Source organism: Gouania willdenowi, chromosome 7 (genome assembly GCF_900634775.1).
Source record: "Gouania willdenowi chromosome 7, fGouWil2.1, whole genome shotgun sequence".
NCBI classification, from domain to species: Eukaryota; Metazoa; Chordata; class Actinopteri; order Blenniiformes; family Gobiesocidae; genus Gouania; species Gouania willdenowi.
Genome location: NC_041050.1, coordinates 38469464 through 38481675, shown reverse-complemented (window position 1 = coordinate 38481675; position 12212 = coordinate 38469464). Strand labels below are relative to the sequence as shown.

At 42.7% G+C, this 12212-nt stretch overlaps 1 protein-coding gene across 5 annotated transcripts in view; it reads left to right on the top strand.

Annotated features, from left to right (window-relative positions):
- The window catches only part of kcnd1 (potassium voltage-gated channel, Shal-related subfamily, member 1), a 41195-nt gene that overhangs the window by 3529 nt on the left and 25454 nt on the right, over positions 1-12212 (top strand). For 2 of the 5 annotated variants that reach the window (XM_028452161.1, XM_028452165.1), the window contains 5 exons: positions 394-475; positions 554-758; positions 838-1004; positions 1072-1317; positions 5873-6585. In XM_028452161.1, the coding sequence (XP_028307962.1) occupies positions 849-1004; positions 1072-1317; positions 5873-6585 (1115 nt within the window). In that variant the 5' untranslated portion in view covers positions 394-475; positions 554-758; positions 838-848. Of the gene's footprint in view, positions 1-393; positions 476-550; positions 759-837; positions 1005-1071; positions 1318-5872; positions 6586-12212 lie in introns of all 5 variants that reach the window. The other 3 variants (XM_028452166.1, XM_028452162.1, XM_028452163.1) reach the window with 3 other exon arrangements.

The following is a 12212-nucleotide window of genomic DNA, read 5'->3' as shown; positions in this document are numbered from 1 at the left end:
CTCAATGTTCTTCTTCCTCTGAGACTGAAGGACCTCTATACAGAGACCACTACAGATGTTTGTTAGCTTAGCATGTAGCCACCAGTGCCACATGTTTGTTTGCTTAGCATGTAGCCACCAATCCCAAATAGTTGTTTGCTTAGCAAGTAGCCACCAGTCCCAAATGTTTGTTAGCTTAGCATGTAGCCACCAGTCCCAAATGTTTGTTAGCTTAGCACGTAGCCACCAGTCCCAAATGTTTGTTAGCTTAGCCCGTAGCCACCAGTACCACATATTTATTAGCTTAGCACATAGCCACTAGTCCTACATATTTGTTAGCTTAGCACGTAGCAACACTGGCTGACCAGATTAAAAAATCAAAGGTCAAAGTGTTTCTGTTTCTGTCTCCTACAGGACGCCCATTTATGGATGTGCAGCAAGGAAAAAGCCACGCCCCCTCACCTCAGGCCCCACCCCCTCTTGTCAAAGCCATAAAGTGAGTGGGGGGGGCTCTAATTTGCTTCTTTGGGATGTGACTTTGGAAAAAAATTCCACTTTTATTGTGAATCAGCAGTCGACGCTCACCAAAATAAGAGTTGGGCGTGGCTTCATTCCAATGTTGCTGCACTATTTCCCAGCATCTTTTACATGGCTTGACTTCGCCCACTTACCTTGCCGACATGTACGACCGCAGAAAGTGACCCAAGCTCCAGTTCTTCCCTGAAGTCCTTTAGCTCCACCCCTCACTCTGAGGACACACCCCCTTCGGTCTGCTACAGGTCAGAAGCTCCTTTTAACCGTTTCATAATGAAAAACAGCAACAACAACAATAATAATAATAATAAATATTATTGTTAGACGGATCCAGGATGGCGGCAGGCGTGGCCACGTGGCTGCCCTTCGCTCGGGCGGCGGCTGTCGGGTGGCTACCTCTCGCCAAGAAAACGATGCCCAAACCGCCGATCGACAACTCATCACGATCGGACGAAATCCTGTACGTCAACGTTAGTGGCGTCAGATTCCAGGTGAGAATAAAGACGTCCTCAGACAGTCCAGTTCTTCTTCGTTGGTCACTAAACCTGTGTCCCTCAGACGTGGAAGAACACCCTGGACCGGTACCCGGACACCCTGCTGGGCTCCTCAGAGAAGGAGTTCTTCTACAACGAGGACACGCAGGAGTATTTCTTCGACAGAGACCATGAGATGTTTCGTCACATCCTGAACTTCTACCGAACCGGAAAACTTCACTACCCTCGACACGAGTGCATCCAGGCCTTTGACGAGGAGCTGGCCTTCTACGGAATAGTCCCCGAGATCATAGGGGACTGTTGTATGGAGGTACACACACGCACTGAACCTTTTAGATCACCTGTTTTTGCTCAAATCTCCCCTTTGTCCGACTAGAACATTTTGCTCAAATTTCTGTGAAAAACTAACTATAGATCATAATTATGGAATGAATGAGTGATAACACACATTAAGAATCTTATTTTGTAAACAAGTAAAATGAAACAGTATTTAGTGCCTCCATAGATTATTTCTATAGTTTTTATGAATTCCGGTCATCTACCACTTGGTGCGGGACCAAGATTGACTCTTATATTTTCAGTCAATGTTCTAATCAAAATAATTTATATAATCAATTTGTCTCATTTTGTGTATTTTGTTGTTGTTTGTCTGTTCTTTTAATTATTCAGTATATTTGTCTCTTACTCTGTGTGTTTTTGTTGGTGTTTTTGTGTTGCTGGTAATAGTATTTTTCTTTTTTGTGTGTGTGTGTTTTTGGTGTCATTTTATGTATTTTGTTGTTGTTTGTCTGTTGTTTTTATTATTCAGTATATTTGTTTCTTACTTTGTGTGTTTTTGTTGTTGTTACGTGAGTTGCTCGTAATATTTAGTATTATCAATTTAGATTTTAATGCTTTTACTTATTAATTTTCCTATCTCTCTCTTTCTCAAGTACCCCCTGTAGTGCCATCACAAACCCCTAGGGGTACACGCACCCCCATTTGAGAAACACTGTTTTAGACTGTGGGAAAAAAACAAAACACATTTTCTGAACAGGAACAAGGAACTTTATCACAGTGCTTTTGTTTTGTGATTATTTTTTTGTAATGTATGTTTTTTGGACTTTTGTATTTTGTGTATTTTTACATTATTCTCGTCATTTTGTATGTATTTGTTTTTGGAGTCATTAAACAACAACAACAACAACAACAACAATAAATAAATAAAATGTAAACAACAAAAATAGAGAATTAATTTTTACAAACACAATCATTGTATGAAAATAAAAAAGAAATAAATACACAAATATTAAAGATGTTATAGCTAAATTTAAACAGCAATCTTGGAATGTATTTATTAACTCCTTTAGAGCCCATTCTAGCTATATTTTCTTACCTTAAAAAAGTATCCCATATAAACATAATTAAGTAAGAATCTATAATAATATTAAAACCTGGATGCTTTATTAAAATAATTTAAGTATAAACTGTGAGAGATTTCATCTGATATCAACAGTTTGTGGGACTGACACAGAATTCATTAGTTTGAACAAAGATTTAAAGAAAGGTGAAAACCTTGACTCAGCGTTTCCCAACCTTCCACTAACTAAAGTTTTACGTCTACACACAGACATAAACTAATCTGAGACCCTGGGATAGGCCCCGCCCACTTAACTTGTCTCACCTTAAATCCAATCAGACAGCAGCGAGCGTGACTATAAATAACGCATGTGGCTGCTGAGGGACGGCATGGGCGCTGCATCGTTATTAAAGCTGTGCTGAGTGTGAATGTGGCCCCGGGCCCCAGAGCTAACGTAGCAGTGATTTAATGTGTGTGAGAAACAAACACACATCACACAACTCATCCCTGATAACAAGTCAGAGGATGCTAGTGATGACATCACATCATCACATTAACCAGCTGACACACACACACACACACACACACACACACACACACACCCACACACACACACACACACAAACACATTTAAAAATGTTCATGTGATGGTGACTTCAGCTCTGCTGCAGTTTGTTCCACTTCTTCTTTGCAGCGTAACAACTAAAATGGCCTCCACTATCTGACCTGTGTCCATAGATGGGTTCAGACCTGACTAACAGCTCACTGATGGATTCAGCACCACATTTATAACCAGCAGCACGAGACTGACTGGGAGCCAAACTGGACTGATGACCTCTGAGTTCTGAACCAGCTGTAGATATTTGATGAAGTTATAGTCCAGTTTGATGGAGATCAAAGCATGAAGCAGCTTCTCCTGATCTTTGTGACTCATCAAACCTTTCATTCTGGAGATGTTCTTTAGGTGGTAGAATATGTTTTAGTGAGTGATTGATTTTTATCAGATCTGAGTCCATCAGAACACCAAGATTCTGGACTTGGTCTTTATCTTTTAAAGATGGAGACTGGAGGTCCTCTTTTCACTGTTACCAAAGACGATCACCTGGATTTTAACTAACTGATGATTTTCATCTGATTGCATTGACAAAAAGAATTGGGTGTCATCCGCATAGCAATGGGAATGTATATTATGTTCTCTGATAATGTTACCAAGTGGAAGCATACCACTGTCGGCTTCAGCCTCCTCAACATCCGCTCTCTCAACTGCAAAGGGCATTTGATCCGCAATGTCCTTGTTAACTGAAAGCTTGATTTTCTGTGCCTGACCAAAACTTGGCAACAGCCAAATGACTTTGCCTCTCTGAACGAGTCTGCTCCGCTGGGGTTTTTTTCCATCTGCCAACCCCGTACATCCGGTCGTTGGGGCGGAGGTCTCGCAATGTTTAACTGCAAGAGTTGGAAAGTCGTTCCTGTGCCTGCTTCCCCTGTGTTTTCCTCCTTTGAGTACTTAGCCTCTCTGCTGCCTGGACCTTCTAGTTGTTGCCACCATCTACCGCCCACCCACAAGGACTTTTTAAACGATTTCTCTCACCTGCTGACACATTTCTCATCTTTATCTCAAAATACAATCCTCCTTGGTGACAATAACAGTAATGCTATCTCCAAAGACTTTTCATCCTGTTTAGATGTTAGTTTTGGTCTGCAACAACACATCTATTTCCCTACTCACTGTAAAGGTAACATCCTGGATTTAAACCTCATTCAATCCCATACTGCGACCAAATGCTCATCACATTCAACATCAACCTCTCTCTCTCCAAAATCATCCTCCCCGAACCATTTCTTTCTGCAAAATCAAAGGTATAAACACTGCCTCCTTTTCCTCAGACATTAACAGTCTCCCCAGTACTAGTCCCAATAGCTCAGCTGACGATCTGGTTTTCCACTACAACAGTAATCTCCATAACCTTTTGGACACTCATGCTCCACTCAAAACTAGATCTCTCTCCATCACCCGCTCCTCACCCTGGTTCACCCTGGTTCAGCTCAAATCCCAAAGACGACAACTAGAACGGCTATACAACAAAACTGGACTCACCAGACACAAACAAATGTACAATAACCATATCATACAATACAAGGACAATCTCTCCTCTGCCAAATCCAACTACTACTTCAGTTTAATTCACTCCAATTAACATAATTCTAAAACTCTCTTCTCTCATCTCACCAATATTACAAAACCCTCTGACTCTCTCCCCCACCACATGCAATTCACTGACTTCTGTAACTCACTCATGACCTTCTTTATTGCCAAGTTCTTCAATATCCACCAACACCTAACCTCATGTGGAGCTGCATTTTGTGGAGTGGACTCCTCAGCCCCCCACTCATCCCTTACAACTACATTTTCCAGCTTCATCCTCCCCTCCGTCCAAGCCATTTCCAATCTCATCCTCAAATCTAAACCCTCAAACTGTCAGCTTGACCCTCTCCCTACAGTTCTTGTTAAATCCTGCCTCTCTTCACTTGCCCCCTTTATCACCATTATCATTCACTCATCTCTTATCTCTGGTACTGACCCTCTGTCATTAAACACTACCACAGTCACATCCATCCTGAAAAAATCTGGTTTGGACCCCACCAACTTCAACAACCTACGTCCCATTTCAAACCTTCCCTTCATCTCCAAAATAAAAAAATCTGCAACCGCTCAACTCTATAACCGTCTCTTCACTAACAATATTTACAAGCAGTTTCATCCAGTTTCTGTCCCCTTCACAGCACTTCTCAAAAGCTTCTGACTCTGGTTTACTTTTCATTCTTATTCTCCTCGACGTCACAGCAGCTTTTGACACCATTCTCACTCCATTCTCCTTGTCAGACTCTCTTCAATTGGCTTAAACCACACCCCCTCGCTTGGTTCACTTCCTAACTTTCTGGTCACACAATTCATGCGACTGAAATCCCACAAGTCCAACACTTTCCCTGTCCATACTGGTGTGGCCCAGGGCTCTGTCCTGGGGCCCCTCCTCTTCATCATCTACATTCTCCCACTCGGTCACATCCTTTGTGAACACAATAGTCATTTCCAGTGCTACGCGGATGACACCCAGCTCTACCTCTCTACCAAACCATCTTCATCTCTTCCTCCATCTTCCCTTACCCTCTGTCTACAAGAAATTGATTCTTGGTTCTCTTCCAACTTCCTCAAACTTAACAGTTCAAAAACAGAAGTCCTGCTTGTAGGCACCTCCTCCACTCTCTCCAAATTCAACAGTTTTCCTATTTGGGTTAACCCTAACACTAACTATTGAGGTCAGCTCTGATAAACCAATAGGAGTGAAACTATGTAAATAAAAGCAACATGTTGGAGTTATTTCACCAACCTAGCACTGTTTCTTTAATCCTAAAAATACTTTCCAGTCTCTGCATTAATAAGTTATCAAACTGATTGGACCAGTTGTTATTGTACAGGTCTGGAACCTGGTCTAGTCCAACAGGTCTGTCTCTCTGTATCTTGTAGGAATACCGGGACCGTAAGAAGGAGAACCAGGAGCGTCTGGCCGAGGACACAGAAGCTAATGAGGCTAGTGATGCCCCGCTGCCTCCTCACAGCACGCTACGGGAGCGCCTGTGGAGAGCCTTTGAGAACCCGCACACCTCCACCATGGCGCTCGTCTTCTACTACGTTACTGGCTTCTTTATCGCTGTGTCTGTCATCGCTAACGTGGTGGAGACGGTGCCATGCCGGCCGCCCAAAGGCAGCGTGAAGGACCTGCCATGCGGAGAGAAATACCAGCTGGCATTCTTCTGCATGGACACGGCCTGCGTGCTCATCTTCACTTTCGAGTACCTGATGCGTCTGTTCGCCGCACCCAGTCGCTGCAAGTTCATGCGCTCGGTGATGTCGGTGATTGACGTGGTGGCCATCATGCCGTACTACATTGGTCTGGTGATGCCGGAGAACGAGGACGTGAGCGGTGCCTTTGTCACGCTGCGAGTGTTCCGAGTCTTCAGGATCTTTAAGTTCTCGCGTCACTCCCAGGGTCTGAGGATTCTGGGCTACACGCTGAAGAGCTGCGCCTCTGAGCTGGGCTTCCTCCTCTTCTCCCTCACCATGGCCATCATCATCTTCGCCACCGTCATGTTCTACGCTGAGAAAGGAACCAAGGGCTCCACCTTCACCTCCATCCCAGCATCCTTCTGGTACACCATCGTCACTATGACGACGCTGGGGTGAGTCTAACTTCACACACTCTGCACTCACGTACACGTACATGCACATGTAACCCAGGTACCGATGTCTGCAGGACTCATTGTAACGCCCACTGATTCACCTCCACCCACCCCACTGAGCAGGAGGTGGAGCAGTGAGTGGAGGCTCCGCCTCCTCGCTCTGACCTGGGGTAGTTCAGTCGGAGTGGGAACCACTGTTCACTGACACTGTGAGCGATGCATTCACTGACTCTCTAGTTACTGAGAAGAACTTCACCATCTCCTCTTCTTCATCCTTTCCCTCACTCACTCTATCTTCATCTCCATGAATATGTTACTTCTCTTCATCATCTTCTTCCTCCCTCCATCTTCATCTTCATCTTTATTATCATCCTCTTCCTCACCCTCTCCATCCTTTTATCTCTTTTGTTCCTTTCTTCTTCTCTGCTGCACTCTGTAAAACATTTACAGCTCATCACGTGACCGCACGCGCTCAGAGATGGATTGTCTCCATCACGTGTGTGTGTGTGTGTGTGTGTGTATAAGTGTGTACAAGTGTGTGTGTGTGAGCGTATAAGAGTGTATAAGTGTGTGTATAAGTGTGTGTATTTGTTTCAAGGTAAAAATAAACATGAATACGTTGATTATGCAAAATGAACAAATAAACCACTGTGTGTGTGTGTGTGTGTGTGTGTGTGTGTGTGTGTGTGTGTGTGTGTGTGTGTGTGTGTGTGTGTGTGTGTGTGTTGTGTGTGTGTGTGCGCGCGTGCGTGTGTGTGTGTGTGTGTGTGTGAAGGGAAGAGCGTGGGAGCCATAAATACTGTAGAAAGGCAGAAACAGGAGGAGGGTGATGGTAGTATCACTGACTCACTGTACATCCATGTGGTTATTTTTTAACTTTGCATGTTCTCCTTCCTTACAGACACATTGTTCATAAGAAATAAATTAGAACAAACACCTAACGTCCCCATGGAGTAACTAGAGGCTTTGGTTTGGACTCACATATGTTAGTGTAGACACACTGTGTGTATTAACGCATCTAACACGTGTGTGTGTGTTCACATATCTAATACGTGAATGTGTGTGTGTATGTGTTTGTGTGATGGTTGTGTATCTGTCAGATGTGTTGATGAACTGATAATCACATTCTTTCATTCCTCCTTCAACACATTTTACAGACTGAGCTGCAATAAGCAACGGGAATTATAACTGATGGATCAAATATCACAGCAGTGTGTGTGTGTGTGAATGTGTGTCCTCTAGCTTTGAAACATTCATGTTGGCTCTTCGTATCTTAATATAGAGGAAGCAGCATTAGAGAGGGAATCAAACCCTGATCAAGTGTCTGTGTGTGTGTGTGTGTGTGTGTGTGTGTGTGTGTGTGTGTGTGGTGGAGCTGTGACTCAGGCTTCTATGTTCAGCACTGACCTGGAAGCTTTTAGAGCTGCTGGATGGATCTGCATCACACACACACACACACACACACACTCCTCCTCCACATCTTTCAGGTCTTTCTCTGACAGTTTGTGCAGCGTCCGTTTCATATTCCTTCCAAACATGTTGTGTGTCTTTAAAGCCGATATCTAGATTTTCTAAGAAATCTATGTTTATGTATCATTTGAAATGCGAAAAAATACCTAACTGGTCTTTTACTATGGTCCACTACTGGTGGTCATTCATATGTATATAGTCCCGCCTTCGTCCTATAGACCCCTATACAAATGTAAAAAAGTGCTGCGATCGCCCAGCCAATAGACTTTGACTTCCTGTGCAGAGACTGTCAATCAAAGTAAATATGGAACTGTGCACGGAACATGTGCACGGAACAAGAGCATCACAACAGAAAACAGGTTAATGTGATTTTGTCTCTTACCTCAGAAATGTCCATCGCCAAAAGAATAACAATGACCTATAGACCTATATCAATGCGACCCGATGCCACCTTGTTATGTTCTGCGATGCGTGTGCAGAAAAGTAGAGGCGTGGCTTCTGGTAGATTGGCAGAGGCAGGGGGAGAAAGTGAGGCTGTTTAGAGATGTTTCTCAGAAACTCTGGATATCAGCTGAGCACATAGCAACCAGTCCCACATGTTTAGTTAGCTTAGCACGTAGCCACAAGTCCCACGTGTCTGGTTAGCTGAGCACATCGCAACCAGTCCCACATGTTTAGTTAGCATAGCACATAAATGAGTTTGGGAAGGTAAAAGAATAAGAGCAGAGTTACATCAGGTCGGTACAAAGTGATGCTCAGAGTGAAAGCTGCTGAGTCATCACATAAAACATCCACGCATGATGGCGATAGAGTGAACACGGAGGGGGGGTTCTCTTTTATCAGCTCTGTCACATTGTAGACCATGAGTTCTCATTCTTGGGGTCACCAGATGCTTCTACGGAACTAAGAATATTTTCTAAACAATTTTAGCCCATTTTTGCTTATTTTTACCCTTTTTCTACAACTACACCAAACTCACCATATTTTAACCTATTTGAATCACTTTTTTTTGCCATATTTTTGCTCCTTTTAATGCATTTTTGCTACATTAGTCCCATTTCTGACACTTCATCATATTTCAACAACTAAACCCTTTCCACCACTTTTCCACCTAATGTCACATATGTTGACCCAATATTGTTAATTTTAACATCTTTCCACCATATTTCATGCTTATTTTTTGTCAATATAATCAGATTTAAAATTTGTCATGCCCATTATTTACAAGCTAATTGTTCCAATATTGACACTTTGAACCATTTTAACACATTTTCTAAGTTACAACTTTTAAAGACTGTGTGAAGCAAATTCTGCCATTCTCTTCTAAACACTCTAAATAGGTCATAAATCCATCCATCCATCCATTTTCATACCCGCTTATTCCCGTTAACAGGGTCGCGGGGGTCTGCCGGTGCCAATCTCCGGCTCTCATAGGGCGCTGGGCGGGGGTACACCCTGGACAGGGCGCCAGTCCATCACAGGGCAACACAGACACAGACAACCATTCACTCTCTCATTCACTCCTATGGGCAATTTAGAGACTCCAATCAACCTTACGGTCATGTTTTTGGATTGTGGGAGGAGGCCGGAGTACCCGGAGGAAACCCACGCAGCACGGGGAGAACATGCAAACTCCACACAGAAAGGACCCAAGTCCACCCCAGGGCTTGAACCCAGGACCTTCTTGCTGTGAGGCGGACGTGCTAACCACTAAGCCACTGTGCGCCCAGGTCATAAATGTATTCCATAAAACATGTAAAAAGCCATTCAACTATTTATAATGTAATTATGGAGTTAGGCTTCACAAACAGTGTTTGAAATTTCTGTGTTCAGGATTTAAAGCAGAACTAAGACATTTTTTCACCTTAAAAATCCTTCTCGTAGTCCCACTGAGGGTAATACAAGTGTTTATGGGGTGATCGGCGTCTTTCACCCCCCCCCCCCCCCCCCCCACCGCCGGTACGTTTAGGAAGCGGGAGGGAGGAGCTCCTGTGTTTACCACAGTGACATAACCAAAAGGGACCTTTAGGGGGAGTGCTGAGCAAAAGCTACTCAGTTCTGCTTTAATGGGGTGTCAGAAATCATAGCCGTGTTGCGAAACAAAGCCATCATCAGCATAAACCGGACTTGGGGGAATAAAACGTGTCCACTGGTGCCACATTTTCCATGAAATTAGTACTTTTCTTGCACTGTGATTGTGTGTTTTGCCCCGAGCGGGTGCAGTTCTGACTCTACCCGGGAAAGATACACATATTCGGACTCGGGTGGAGCAGACCTTTCCGCTGACACCCTGATTGGCCCAATCCAAGCACTTTTGGAAACACTAACAACGCTGGAGCCGCTTTCACACTGCTCTCCTCATAGACACAGTAAATGGAGGCAGTGCCCTGTGGTTTTTAAAATCTAATTTTACCACCTTTACCTCCATATTTGGTCACTTTGAACCATTTTATTTGTGATTAAAACAAGGATTTCCATCTTTAAGATGACTATAATAATAATAATAAAAGTTCCAAGATAACAGTAGATATTATTCAGATGAATTAATAAATGTGGTTATCACAGATTCATAGAACAATGGACCATCATTTTACTGACTTTATGGATGGACCCCAAAAATCTCTCCCCTTTATTCCCCCTTATAGATGGTCCTGTTTTCACATGACTGTTCTTTAATGTTCATGTCTGTGTTCAACCACCTTCAGCTACAGTGGGGGTCCCCGCGCTCTGGAACCTTTATTTTGGGCGTCGTGGCCTGAAAAGGTTTAAACTGTCCTGAAGTCACCAGTGTTTGGAATAACGGCGTTTAAAATAACGGCGTTATGTAACAGCGTTTGTTTTTCAGTAACGAGGTAATCTAACTAATTACTTTTTACGCCGTTACAACGCCGTTATCGTTACCGAACGTTAAATGCGGTGCGTTACATGTATTGATTGAATAAAATGTTTTCCGAAAGCATCTTCGGCTTCTGACTCAACTGTTGTGAGGAGGTGGGTTAAAAACAAGGTGAGCGATTATGATTGGCTAAGGCGACGTGCCAGCACACGCAACACACACACACACACACACACACACACACACAGAGCAGATTTGATGAAGCAGCAGAGATGGTGAGCGTGGAGCAGTCTGATGAAAAGTTGACATTTTTAAGGTGACGATACAAACACTACTTTATATTAATTATGGTCAAAGGCAAGAACGTACATGTAAAGTGTTCATTATATCCAGGAGTGAAGACTTTGTCGACATCCGTTGTAAGCAACTCAAATTTAATGAAGCACCTCACAACGACACACGCATCTAAAAAATGTGAATTATTTGACAAAGAGCAACTTTTTTTTTTTTAATAGTAACGCAAATAGTTACTTTCCTTGGTAATGAGTTACTTTTATTATAGAGTAATTTAGTTACTAACGCAGTTACTTTTTTGAACAAGTAGTGAGTATCTATAACTAATTACTTTTTTAAAGTAACGTTCCCAACACTGGAAGTCACACACATGCCTGTGCGTGCACAGCAGGAGTGTAAGGGCCCAGCGGAGGGCCAGGGAGCAGCTCTATGTTCTGTGCTAAACTCTTAGCTGCAGAATATATGATAAAAATAAATAGTTCACTCATTTTATTTTTAAATATACAACTGTATCATTTGGAGAATGTTCTTTTCTTGCAGAATATGAACCAATCACTGACATGAAACCTATGTTAGAACCAGGGTTCTATGGAGCCGTTCTTTAAAAACTTTTTTATTAGAAAAATGTGATGTATCTGATGTAGCTGTAAGTGAGATTTTCTGCTGTGCAAACTTATCAGCATATAAAACTAAAACAGTAAAAAAATAACAAATATTGTGTCTGATCTAGAAATCTCTATGTCTTTATTAGCAGCAGATTATTCATTACAAATAGATCCTTAAAAATAATCTGTTTAAATCCTGAGTAGAATTAATAAATTGATGTTTTAGTGTTTTTCAAAACAAGACTATAAATGATATGATCAGCGAGTACAGCACTATCTGTATCTGTTAACCATAATTATCTGTATCTGTACTCGGAGTGGGTGGGGCATACCCCGAAAGTGGGCGGGATTTAACCCCTCAAGTGGGACGGGTTTTCTTGAAATGGGTGGGGTTTTAACGGTATGTTATTTTAAGCATTCAA